Below are 14588 nucleotides of genomic sequence, written 5' to 3' on the forward strand. Positions count from 1 at the left end.
ACATTGGATAGAGTTGGAAATCTGGGAGAGAGAGAGAGGGGAATGACATGCGGGAAAGGAGCCACATGTGGGATTTGATCCTGATGGGCCGCCTGCTTGGAGGACTATGGCCTCCATACATGGGACTAGTGATGCACTAACCACTGCCCCACCAGCACCACATGAAATTTAAATGTAAATTCAGTCTAACCGAAAAATCACAAAAGTTGAAAAAACACTCAAGCGAAATGCAAAGGACCTAAAAGCACACTGATGACAGTGACGTAATATGTGCATGTGCACAGATAAGCATTGAACTGAATTAGATCAGCCCATTGTCACAGATACCCAATCAATCTATTTGAGGCAGTATCGGATCAGTGCATCCAGAGTACAATTTTTTTCAGGCAGCCAGTTTTTGACAGAAGAAGCCTGCTGACAGTGAAAAGTGTATTTTAACTGTGTGTGTGTGTGTGTGTGTGTGTGTGTGTGTGTGTGTGTGTGTGTGTGTGTGTGTTTGTGTGTATCAGTGGTGCAGGACAGGCGAGTGTGTCAGTAAGACTCCCATCCCTCAGCATGTGGATGGTGACTGGAGTCCATGGAGCCCGTGGAGCATGTGCAGCAGGACCTGTGGTACAGGAGTCCAGTTCAGACAGAGGAAATGTGACAACCCTCCGTATGTCCCCGTCTCACTGCCCGTCTGTGTGTCCGTCTCTCTGCCTGTCAGTGTTTTTGTCTGTGGATGTGGGAGAGAGAAATTGATTGCATGTGTAGGCAAACATTCTCCAAATCGCATTAAAAAACGAGCTTAAATTCCTGGGGTGTCCTAAATCCAATTTTGCGTATTTGGTTCTAAATGACTGAAAGTCTTGTAAGCAGGACAACTTTTTAGTGGGATCAAATGATGGGACATTTTTGGAGCTATTAGCGGCTGCAATCCATTCTTAGTGAACCAGTACATCAGATTGTTATACCAAACATCTGTCAACAGAACAGAAAGGATTGTTTCAACCATAAGAGGTTGTTATAGCAGACCTTATTGAGAGACACTCACACACCTCAGAGTCTGTGCGTTACTTGTGCCTTGAGGGATCAGTTTGTTTGTTTTGTAACTGTGTATTATTGTGTTATGTTGGATGTGAGTTAACCCTTTAACAAAAAGGTGTGTAACTAATAATCGATGAAAAAAAAACTTAAAAACAAATGTGTGTGTGTGTGTGTGTGTGTGTGTGTGTGTGTGTGTGTGTGTGTGTGTGTGTGTGTGTGTGTGTGCGCTCAGTCCTGGTCCTGGGGGGCGACACTGTCAGAGGACCAGCGTGGAGCACAAAGCCTGTGAAGGCCCCCCCTGTCCTAAGGGGGCCCCCAGCTTCAGAGACCTGCAGTGTCTCTCCTACGACCGCCATGCCAGCAAGAAGAAGGGCAGCATGCTGACTGCTGTTATTAATGACGGTGAGACACACACACACAGAAATCTCACCACTGCAGCAACCAGGTTCCTCAAATGTCCAAGAGAAGCTTCATTTTCCATTAGGTCCCATATTAATAAGTACAATTTTACAGCAGAAACAAACATGCCTGATACATTATTTTAAACATATTATCACTTTTCTTTTTAGGTAAATGCTGCACAGGGTTGAATTATTTTATAACTTATCCGTTTTGAATATATTGAGTAATACATTTTGCATAATTAGAGACATGACTGAGTTTACTGACAGTGCGAGTGTGTTGGAGCTGTGTGTCAGGGTAGGGTAGACGCGAACGAGAGCAATAGCAGCACTTCAAAGGCGTGTTTGCACTTAAATATCATTTGTGCTTTCTGCTTTGTAAAGAAGAGCTTGAGAGGAAGCAGACAGTGGGTGCAATTTGTTCGCAATTAATGGAAGCTGCAGCAACCCATTCTCTGTGAGTTACCCCTCAGTGTTATGGGAAATAGAGAAATGTATGCAGAACTTAGCATGAGCACACATTAGCATTTCCCACTTCACACATAATTTCAGTTTTTTTTCTGTGTGTGTGTGTGTGTGTGTGTGTGTGTGTGTGTGTGTGTGTGTGTGTGTGTGTGTGTGTGTGTGTGTGTGTGTGTGTGTGTGTGTGTGTGTGTGTGTGTGTGTGTGTGTGTGTGTGAGCAGAAAAGCCGTGTGTGTTGTTCTGCAGCCCGGTGGGTCGAGATGTGTCGGTGCTGATGGCTGACAGAGTGATGGACGGGACGCCCTGTGGACCGTATGAGGCTGACCTGTGTGTTAACGGGAGGTGTCAGGTACACACACATTAGAGACATGTACACACTGCCACACATTCATGTCTTATAATACATATCACAATCAGACTGTCTTTGGCTTGGTGGTTGAAGTCACAGTTCAGCTACGTTTCTGTTCTTAAGTGGTGACATAGTCCTCTCAGCTGATGAACATGCTCCTCTGCACACACACACAACAGAAGCTTTTTATCGTGTAGCGCTCCTCCGAGTCTCGACTGTCTTGCAGATGATTGACAGCAAGCAGCTCGGCACGCTTTGCTGAGGTAGGGTCAGACAGAAGCCACATTTTTTATCACTCATGCTAAAAGAACAACATGAATCAAAAGATCCAAATGGAAGCAAATTAGTGCTACAAAGAAAAAATCGACTCCAGCTAGAAATGCAGTGGATGCTGCGTTGCTAAAGCTGAACAATATTTCGCTCCTCCTGATACCCAAAATCTGCATCAAAAGACATTTGCTGTAAAACCATTTACATTTAAAAAAGTTGTTTGTTCGTCTCTTCTTCAGTTTTAAAAATCTGCATAACGTTGTAGCTATTTAAAAGTTTGAGCATTAAGATATATTACAATACTTCAGGGGTGGCCAACCAGTCAGAGACTAAGAGCCACATTTTTTGCTGTCTTACTGCAAAGAGCCACATCATACACACAGGCACACATGAACATCTTCCTGTCCCTTCACCTCTCTTTTGCTCTCTGCCTCACTCTCGTCCTCCTCCACGTTCCTCTCTATTTCTCTCTCAAACACACAGATTTAAAATAAAAAAACAACAATAGCCTTGACACTCACAGACACACCCTCACACAGAGACACACACACACACACACAGAGACACACCCTCACACAGAGACACACACACACACACACAGAGACACACCCTCACACAGAGACACACACACACACACACAGAGACACACCCTCACACAGAGACACACACACACACACACACACCCTCACACAGAGACACACACACATACACACACACAGAGACACACACACACACACACACACACACACACACACACACACACACAGAGACACACACACAGAGACACACACACACACAGAGACACACACACACACACAGAGACACACACACAGAGACACACCCTCACACAGAGACACACACACACACACACACACACACACACACACACACACACACCCTCACACAGAGACACACACACATACACACACACACAGAGACACACCCTCACACAGAGACACACACACACACACACACACACACACACACACAGAGACACACACACACACACACACAGAGACACACCCTCACACAGAGACACACACACACGCACACACACACACACACAGAGACACACACACACACACACACAGAGACACACCCTCACACAGAGACACACACACACACACACACACACACACACACACACAGAGACACACACACACACACACACACACACACACACACACACACCCTCACACAGACACACACACACACACACACACACACACAGACACACACACACACATACACACACACACAGAGACACATACACACACCCTCACACAGACACACACACACACATACACGCACACACACACACGCACACACACACAGAGACACACACACACACACACACACAGAGACACACACACACACACAGAGACACACACACACACACACACACACACACACACACACACAGAGACACACACACAGAGACACACACACACACACACACACACACACACACACAGAGACACACACACACACACACAGAGACACACACACACACACACACACACACACACACACAGAGACACACACACACACACACACACACACACCCTCACACAGAGACACACACACACACACACACACACACACACCCTCACACAGAGACACACACACACACACACACACACACACCCTCACACAGAGACACACACACACACACACACCCTCACACAGAGACACACACACACACACAGACACACACACAAAAAAATGGACTTAAAACTAACTAAGACCACAGGCTAGTCAACAAGGAACATTGTGTGCACTGTCTCACACACACAAACTCTCAGTTCAACCAAGTCCACAAACAAAAATGTAACAATTTACAATAGCGTCAATAACAAAATGCGTGAAAAGTTTTTTTGTTTTTTTTTATCTTACTATGCGTGTTTCTTCTTAGTGGGACTTCTGGCATTCCTTGCCTTGAACAATCCTCTTCAAATCTGGCTTGTATTCCGTTGTGGCCACTCGAAGCAATTCTTTCACATGTGTGTCTGTCAGAACAGATCGATGTTTTGATTTCACGTGTTTCAGGGTAGAAAACAGACTCGCAGACGTATGTTGACCCAAACATTGACAGTAGCTTGAGCGCAGCCCGTTTGACATTGGGGTATTTTTCCATTGGCACACTCTTCCAGAACTCAATGGTCCCTTTACTTAGAACAGGTTTCAGTTGGTCCTCCTCACAAAGATCGATCATCTCCAACTCGGCCGCTGCCTCGTCTGTGACTAGCAGGGCTTTCAAACAGTCCGTCTCTGCATTAAACGGGTCGACGAGGAACGTAATCTTTCAGCTGTAGATCACGGAACCGGGTCACAAAGCTTTCGTGAAGGTTTTCAACCAGTGTTGCATATCTGGCTGTTTGCTTTTTCAGGGCGGCGCTGGTGGCTTGCCCGCTTGCTTTAGCAGTGTGCGAAAATGCGTTAATTCTCCCTTTTGAATATGTGTCTTGAACAGCTTCAGTTTGTTGACAAATGCAAACACACTTTGCACCAGGTCAGGCAGCATTTTTAACTTACCCTACAGATCCAGGTTCAGTCTGTCCAGATGACACAGCATGTCGACCAAAAAGGCCAGATCCATAATCCACTTGGCGTCAGAAAGCTCGGGAAGTCCTTGTCCTTCTTCAATGAATAGTTTCACAGCATCCAAAAGCTCAAAGAAGCGAGAAAGCACCTTGCCTTTAGACAGCCACCTCACAGTGCAGTGCAGCGGCAGGTCACCTGGAAGCCCTTGGTCCAGTTGGGTGATGAGATTCTTGAATTGCCTGTGGTTAAGTGCGTGTGTGTGGATGTAGTTGATGATTTCCATCACAGGCTTCATGACGTGGTCTAAATTCAGTGATTTAGACACCAGTTGCTCCCGGTGAATGATGCAGTGGAAATTCCAAAACTCTGGAAATGTGTTGTCAGCTTTGCACAGCCCCACAAGCCCGTTCACAGAGCAATTCAACTGCGGTGTTAATGTCTGATATTCTGTGTTCAACAATGTGGCGGGACAGTTGGACGTCTGATATCATTCGTTTTAGTTTGTCGTTTTCTGGAGACAAGATTTCAACCACGTCACTGAGGCATTTTTTAATGAACTCCCCTTCATTGTATGGCTTTTTAGCTCGTGCTATGTTCCAAGCCAGTTGATACGATGCAAGCGTTACGATCTCTGAGTGCGTCGTAATTTTCTGGAACAACTGTGTCTACTTTTCTGTCTGATTTTTCAAACTTGTTAACTTGTGCTTGCGAAGCTCAGTACCTTTTGGAAATTCCTGCTCGATGTTAGCATGGAGTGAGCTGAAGTGACGCTGAAGATTTGAAGCCTTGAAATGTGCTAATGACGCCTGGCATATAAGGCAGAATGGCTTGCCATTATGTTGAACGAAGAAATATAAACTCTCCCACTCTGTTAAAAACGTCCTGTGTTCATCTTCATATTTTCATTTTGCTGTGCATTTTTTCCCTGCCATTTTCAGAGCGAACTTGGCTTGTTTCACACAAATTGTTTACTCAACAATAAGGCCCTCCCTCCCTCGAAGCTGATTGGTTCGCAGGCATTTTTGTGATTGGCTCGCAGGCTACATCAAAATTAGACATGTTGTCATGCCCTCATACTGACAGGCAAGGGCAATTTTTAACACAAACACAATGGATGGGCCTAACGTTACAACAACAAAAAAGAACACACAAAATTCTATATGAACTGAGGAGCCGCATGAGACTGGGCAAAGAGCAGCATGAGACTGGGCAAAGAGCAGCATGAGACTGGGCAAAGAGCAGCATGAGACTGGGCAAAGAGCAGCATGAGACTGGGCAAAGAGCCGCATGAGACTGGGCAAAGAGCAGCATGAGACTGGGCAAAGAGCAGCATGAGACTGGGCAAAGAGCAGCATGAGACTGGGCAAAGAGCAGCATGAGACTGGGCAAAGAGCCGCATGAGACTGGGCAAAGAGCCGCGGGTTGGCCAGACCTGCAATACTTTGCTTATTCATCGCACAAATCTTACTTAACGGTTTTCTGGCTTCACAATAAAAGATCACACAAAGCTAGAAAAATCAATAAGTAAACCCAGAGTTTCTACGAAGAATGTTCACAAAAAAGGGGCGGAGGTTACAATCATGAGCGAGCGTGATGTCAGCAGATCGTCATATTTAGCAAACTGAGCAAACTATAGCCTGTTAAAAAAAAATGAAGTTGTTTAACACATAGGAAGCTCCAAATATTTTTGCTTCACTAAGTGAGGTGTTGGGCCGTCCATTCTTCATACAGTTGGTGGGTTTAAACTTCAGGCCCTGACACACCGAGGAGGTCGTCGGCTGTCGGTCCCCGTTGGACCAACAGTGAGCGATCAGTGAATCCAGCTCCGTCACTACCCATCAGCCCCAGTCTGCCTTTTCTCGTCCAACATGTTGAATCTGCGTCGGTTTCGGTCAGCGCAGTTGGTGAGAGGAAATGCTCTGATTGGCTGTTCAGAGGTTTCATTTATCTCTTCATTTATTTTTTCCACTAAAAGACCAAGAGCTGACAACACCAGCGCCATTTTTAACTTTTTATCAGACATTATTCTCGACTACGAGTGGTGAGCGACAGCGGTGTGAAAATGGTCTTCTTGTATCATAGCAACGGACTATACCGCCCCCTGCTGGCATGGAGAGTTATTTCCTCTCTCGAATGCACAGAACGAACATGGTGGTTGGCCGTCGGCTGTAGTCTTTGTGGTGTGTTCAAGTGCAACTTCTTGGCCAAGACAAAGGCGTTGCCACTCGTTCTTTGCCATCCGCTTGGTGTGCCAGGGCCTTTATGGCTTCACACACACACCCAAACTAAAGAGAGAACTTCCATCCAGCTGGTGCAACAGGCTGCTGTTAGTAAGAGAGACTGATCCAAAAATAAAGCTTCAGTCTTTTCTGCACCCAGTGAACTGTGCAGAATTGGATACAACTTTAATCAGAAAAAAATCATCAGTGATAACATAATTGAAAAAATGTCTTCCAGTTCAACGCTGTGACGTCCACAGGGGATGGCTGAGCTCCTCATTCATTTAATCATGGTTAGCTGTGTGGAGGGATGAGGACTTTATTCTGATCTGATGACTTGACTACAGCCTGTCTTTTGTGTTTATTTGCAAATGTTGGATGTGAAACATTTGTGAGGAATTCCCCCTGATCCCGGGCCAGGCAAACAAACACAGAGAGAGGGAGAGAGAGAGGGGGGGGGGGTCCAGAAATTCTAATATGGATACAATTATCATGACGCACATGTGCTTACAAAATTCTTACATCGCAGCAATGACTCATCTATCCTTCACAGAGCAAGATCACTCAGAAGAAGTTGAGATGAAGCACACATTCAAAGTGTTCAGTGTTTTCTGCTTGAACAGGGCTTATATTAGTGTTCTAATCAAAGGGGATTTTGCTGGTTTTTAACTGGGTTTGAATAACTGTTAGATAAAACATATTTTGGAATACCCTGACGATATATCTTCGGCCAGCAGACACAAACGGGCTCTTATTTCTGCAGCAAAAGCTTTATGACACTACTAAACACTATAAGTACTTTTTTTTGTCACTTAGCGGCTCAGATTGATGTTCTGAGTGTCTGACAACATCACAGAAATCATTCCTCATAGAGACCCTTTTTGTTCATCACAAACATCACTCTCTACAAACACAGACTACATCAATCATTTCACCTCACAGGACACAAAGGTTGGCGGTTCACCTCCACCTGGATCTATTTGTTGTTTTGATCTTTTGTTGTGTTGCCTGAATAATGTGTTCAGTGCTCACCATTTGTAAAACTAAAGTAATGCCATAACACATTTCCTGTGTGGTGCATTTACACATGCACACTGCTGAGCTGCATGTGTAAATGGAAAATTCACTGCAAGCGAGCAAGTGGCATGAGGTGAAAGTGTTTATAACGCAGCTCAGGCTCATGACCAGCGCTCCACTCTAATGACGATATTGCAAAAAGTGTCAAAAAATGTAATTGTAATGTCAGTCTCCACCATTGCCGCGTAGTTCTTCATACGTCCTACGTTCATATGTCCTGCCTACTGAGACCCCCCCTCACAAGTCTCACACTGCACGGTGTAGATGTGAACTAGCAACTCAGGAAGATTTCAGGATCAGCTTGCCTGACATGTTAATTATTCCTGAACTTTCCATATGAAAATGCTTTGAACCCAAATATTGACCCAAGTTTGAAAAATATAATTTCCCATTTAAGGTCTGAAAAGTTTTGCAGACACAGTGTGCATATAGCTCTGCATGAGATCTTAATATTAGACCTGAATCCACAATCATCAACCTGGGTTTCCGTTCCTTTGTCTCTTCACCTCTGCTTTTTCTAATTTCAAACATCCACATCATGCATTTATCAAGCTTCGCCCAAGCTCTCCAGCCTGCACACTGGTTCTGTGTCTCCACTAAGAGGAGAAACAGTGGAGAAGTTAGAGAGTGGAGACAGAGAGAAATATGCAGATTCTGAGGTTACAGAGGGAGGAGGAGGAGGAGGAGGAGTCTTGGATGTTTTTCTAAGCCTGGCATGTGAGTATCAGCCATGCTATGAAAACACTGGCAAGGAGAGAGGGGAGAGAGAAACGAAAAGGAGGAAGCAGACAGGAAAAGGGAAGAACAATATATTTAGTGAAGCTATGAAAATAGACCCGGGAAGGACCCTGGAAGTCTGCCTGGAGAGGGCCTCATGTAGCTGCAGAAAGTCCAGAGAGGCTCGTGAATGTGGGCCACAGAAGTGACTGAAGGATTCTGACAATGATACTAACCTCTGCTATTTTAAAGCAGCAATATCTAACTTTTCCACCTTAAAATATTAGTTTCAAAGTCAGTCAAATAGTACAATAACTTTCAACAACACCATTATATCTACCTTTAGCTAAATGTAGATAAACATAAGCTAGTTAACTCTGCGCACATACAGGTTTTTTTTTTCTTCAGGAAAGACCTCTGACCTTACAGCGAGGAGTTTCTTAAAGTAGGACAGGAGCAGCAAAGGGAGTTGACCATACATATTTGTCCACAAGGGGGTGCAAAAATCGACACAAACCAAGAGGTCTTCCAAGAAGCTTTAATGACGGTAATTATATGCATTAAAAATACCTGGTTTCATCCAAGCAACCACAGAAAAATTAAGGACTCAAATCATTTCACCTGTTCTGCAGTGTATCAGGGAGAAATCTGCATTTATGTGAAAAAGGCAAATAACTGTTGGTGCATTGATTTCCTCAAGATTTAACACCACCTTCTGATGAACACCACGTAATGTCAAGCTTTCCTCCTGCAGACAGTATATTTTATTGTTTCTTTTTTTTCTTTATTATATTATTTACAAAGACCCAACATTAATCAACCATGAGCACAGACCTTTGCAACATTTAGAAAAGCAACATTCTACAATTCTACAATGTTACAATTCACTCAGCAGACACTTTTTAGCCAAAGCGACATACATCAGAGAGTAATGAGGAAGCAATGTCAGTAAATGAGTCTGAACAGTGGCAAGGAGAAACTACCGAAGCAGAAACCTCCAACAGAACCATGGCTCATGTCAGACATCTGAGAATATGTCGGGCTTACAGTAAGAGAGAGATGGATCAGTTAAAGACAGTGAATCTATATGGCTATGTTTTTTTCCTGTGGTCAGAAAATTGGCTGTGACGGCATCATCGGCTCCTTAGCCAAAGAGGACCGCTGCGGTGTGTGCAACGGAGACGGGCGCTCCTGTAGGATCGTGAGAGGAGACTTCAACCACACCAAAGGAATGGGTGAGTGTCTGTTTGGGTGTCATATTGTTTACTCTTTGTTTTTGTTTTTATCTGCAGCTAAAAATTAGATTTCTAGAAACAAGTCAATAAGGCCGTTCTCATTTCCGACTTTGAAATAAGACAGCATGGTCAGTGAGCCAACACATCAGAAAACGGCGCTTTAGATTCCTCTTTGGTATCGATTGAAATTTGTATTTATTAATCAATAAGACATATATTGTATTTTAAAATATACTGAACACAGTCTACTGTGAGCAGTAGACAATGTCAAAACAAGAAACTTGCAGAGTCTCTGTCTGTCATCCATTGAGCAGAAATGTCATCCCAGCCTTTCTTCGTCTGTGCTCAATAATATGCAGGGAAAAATCCTAAATGTGCTCTAAAATGAATGTTTACATGCAATTATTACATGATTGAAAACAAATGAATTTGATCAAAAAGCTGAATGTGTTTTATAAGTTTTGTGAAGTCAAAGTGGGGCCATGAGCCAATAAATGTTGGGAACCACTGCTCTAGAATATCCTCTAGAATAGTCTTTCCATTGGCAGTAACAGTTTGATGAAATGATGTTAATATCTTTGGGTGGTAGTAAAGAGGCAGGGTAACTTATATTTAACGCACACAGGAATCAAAATTGATCTCATGTTGAAAGTCTAATGTCAATTGAAATGATCAGCCTCTCTCTATGCACCAGGATCCTAATCCCAAGAGGAATGGGAACCTGTGTGTGTTGTTTGTGTGTGTGCACATGTGCATGCACATGCTGGTGTGGTCCACAGGACATGTGATCACTTCCTTGTCTTGTCCTCCAGTCACCACTAGGCAGTGTAAGAGGGTATCTACCTGTGTGATGGCTAAACCCAGAGCTGTCCCCAAGTGTTTCTCATGTAAGGTGCATGCACTGTGTGTGTGTGTGTGTGTGTGTGTGTGTGTGTGTGTGTGTGTAAGTGTGTGTGTGTTTTCCTGCACTGTCGGAGTGATTCACTGTAGGTAGATGATGCAAACAGTTATCTGTGGGCTCCCCTGGGTTAAGTCTAAATGTAACAGTTACATAAGCAGATGTTTGACCTCGTTACCTCATTATCCAGACGAGAGTTATGCCAGGGACACATTCCTTTCATCCAAAGTGTTTCCTTCTCCCTGCTGCTCCTGCCAGCAGAGGAGGGGGAGAAAACAGTCGACTCTAATAAAACCTTAGAGATGTTTCAAGTTTGACATTTGAGTACTGTATAAACATCACACATTTGGTATTTGCTGTGTGTAAACCCAGGTGAACCCATGGCCGCCTGTGTGTAACTGTTGGTGTGTAGGGTGGTGGCGGGCTGTTGGATGGTGCTGGTGGGCTGGTAGGAGGGTGCGTGTGTGTGTGTGTGTGTGTGTGTGTGTGTTTGTTTATTTGTTTGTTTGTGTGGAGAGGAGTTACCCGAACCCTGAGAAAAGATCTGTGCAGGATCAGTTTCAGAACAAGGCTCACAAAGTTTTGTAGAATGAACACAATGCTCGAAATGCAAACAAAGAGATCTGCACATGGAGTGGACAACAAAGTGGACAAAGCATTGATTTTTAAGCATCTTTAAGAAAAATGACTGAGGTCCTGCTTGGCTAGTAGTTATGGTATCTTTAGATTCTTTCCTGAAATAAACATTAGATGTATATTTAACAAAGCAACAACGTCCAGTGTTGAATAATTTAGCAAATACAGGAGTGCAACTTGTTATCACTTGATTTAACAGCTGAAGAAATGTGTTCCTGTTGGAGCAGCACTGTCTAAATGTTTGTGCTTTTAGTTGTCTGTTTATGTTTGCTCTTTGACCATCGAACAGCAGAACTCACTGTTGTTAACATCAACCTGTAAAGACGCAGAATGTTTTGAACAGTCCACAGAGTCATTTTGCATTTCATCATTTGTGTTCATTCCTCAAAATGTTTTGCTGTTGTGTTGTCAGTGTGTCTGTGTTTGATGTCACCTTAAAGTGGCACAGTGTCAGTCAGAAGTGTCCTGATGGTGTGTTAACTGTGTGACTCTGATGTGTGGGTAAGTATGAAGTCATTCTGGTGTTTGTAACTGTAAAACTTTGTCCTTCAAATCTGTGTGCAGACGAGGCTGGTGTCTGTCTGTGGGGCAGAGATGACTGAGTCCAAAATTAACTCAACATATTTTGCTAAAGGTTTCTCTGATTGTGAGTTTCCTTCAGTTTGTGCTGTTGTCAAGGTGAAACACGACAGCCTCCTTACTTGTCTTCGTAAAATATTTCACCAATTATCATCAATATCTAACAAAGAATATTTAGTTTAAATCGGCTGGTAGGCTCTTTCAGTTTATGTGGTTTTTGGCGCCCCCTGTGGACAAAGTATTAAACTCTGGTAATCTGGATTTGTTACTCTTAAAGGGATACTTCCCTCGTTGAAACATGAATCTGTATTGACATTGGATCATATATGTAGTAGAAATGTTAAATAAATTATTAGCAATATATATAATATAGCCGCGAGACGGTTGCTGCCGACAGGCCAGTCTTGTGTCGCGCTAGCAGCCCTGGCGGCCAGCGCGCAGCAGTAGCCGCCGGGGCCGTTGCTAGCCCAGCTATTTTCATATTTTTTTGCCATTATCAGCTTTCTCCATAGAGCCTGTTAGCATAGCTTCCAAGCAATATGGCGGACGTTAAGTTTTGATTCTGGGAGTGAGGTCCCACCCACTGATCTGTGATTGGTCTGTAGCTTCAGTGGTCGAAAATATGAGGAACTAGTGTTGTAGTTTCACACCGCTAACCGCAACAGCTTCCAGTGATGCAATATGACGATATTTGCGTCACTGGAAGCTCCTTTTCAGACTTCAATATACAGAACTTTCCAGTCTTGGGGAAATGAGGGCGGGATGCGCGACCATTCAAAAATACTACCAGGTTTCTAATGATACAAAGCTTAATGCAAATGGGTATCCCCATTATCCCCAAGTATCCCTTTAAAAGTCTGTAGTGATCCAATCCAGTTATATGGACTTGGAGAAAAGTGAACTGGATACCTGATCCTTTCTCCAAAATAATGGATTACCGAATCCAGATCATTGTATCTGAAATTATAGCTTTTGAAAAACCAAGCCCCAGGTGGAGAGTTTGTCCAGGGAGCTTATTTGCATTACTGAAAGTCCTTCCATTCTCTGTCACTCTTCTAATGCACACAGTTATAGCAGAGAATAGCACCCAGCATACTTCAGAGAGTGTCAGCCACATTGAAGTGTTTCTGGAAAGGACATTGCAGATAAGGTTTTTTATAATCATCTTTTTAACTTTTAAAAAGCTAGGGTAGGGTACACTGGTTCAAGACCCTGTGTGGACCAAGTCTGGAAATTGGTCTGGTATCTGAAGAGGTGCCAGTTCACTTCTTGAGCACTGTCAAGTAGCCCTCGGTCAAGGACAGTTCATCTCTGTTACCCAGAAGTCACCAGCCTGTCCCCCGTCTCCATCTCTGTATGCCAAATAATCTGTTTTCAAAAGTCAGACAAAAGATCCTCATTGCACTGAAACCTCCTGACATTTTACATTTGTCTGACTTTTGATTTCAATTGTTTCTTTGTTCAAGTTTTGTTGCTCTTGACTACTTTGTCTCTGAAACGGTTCACGTTTTATTATCGTATCTGTCTTTCCACCAGGCTACATCGAGGCCGTGGTGATCCCTGCAGGAGCCAGACGGATCAAAGTGGTGGAGGACAAACCATCACATAGCTTTCTTGGTAATCTTTGAGAAGATTTAATTTTTTATTGAAATTGATCAGCACAATCTTCCAGATACTGTATTCATAAACCCAGTGGTTCTTGTTGTGTTGCTAACAGAACCAGACAGATACAAAGACAAGGGGATAAAAGAGTTAATAACCAGTTCAAGTCAGTACACAGGCAATCCAAAAAATACCAAAGCAAACAAATCCATGAGGGGCAGGCAAAAGGCGAAAAGTCAAAAAGGCAGGCAAAGGTCAAGCACTAGAAAACTCAAGAGAAAAAGAATGCTGGAATGAGGCGACATGAGGGAACTGACAGGGATTAAATACACAGACGATTAGGGGAAAACGAGACACGGGGCGAGGAAGCACAAAGTGGGAAAACAGGAAGAGTGGAATGTGAAAGGCAGAGACAAGCGTAAGTACAAAATAAAACAGGAAATGAAAATAATGCTTAAAAAAATCGACATAAAACAAAAAATGACCTCAGGTAACTTGAGCGTTTGTGTCAGCAGCTGCTGACGTTCACCTCACTGAATACACCAAATTTGCATTCACATGATCTCATTTTC

The 14588-nt window shown here is 43.5% G+C and overlaps 1 protein-coding gene across 2 annotated transcripts in view; it reads left to right on the top strand.

Moving 5' to 3' along the window:
- adamts17 (ADAM metallopeptidase with thrombospondin type 1 motif, 17) overlaps positions 1-14588 on the top strand; it is a 104353-nt gene that overhangs the window by 66629 nt on the left and 23136 nt on the right. The window contains exons 12-17 of one of the 2 annotated variants that reach the window (XM_020631453.3): positions 510-655; positions 1259-1428; positions 2112-2239; positions 10181-10301; positions 11114-11188; positions 13951-14031. In XM_020631453.3, the coding sequence (XP_020487109.1) occupies positions 510-655; positions 1259-1428; positions 2112-2239; positions 10181-10301; positions 11114-11188; positions 13951-14031 (721 nt within the window). The remainder of the gene's footprint in view (positions 1-509; positions 656-1258; positions 1429-2111; positions 2240-10180; positions 10302-11113; positions 11189-13950; positions 14032-14588) is intronic. The other variant, XM_065953191.1, reaches the window with a different exon arrangement.

The sequence above is a fragment of the Labrus bergylta genome, chromosome 3 (assembly GCF_963930695.1).
Source record: "Labrus bergylta chromosome 3, fLabBer1.1, whole genome shotgun sequence".
Taxonomy (NCBI): Eukaryota; Metazoa; Chordata; class Actinopteri; order Labriformes; family Labridae; genus Labrus; species Labrus bergylta.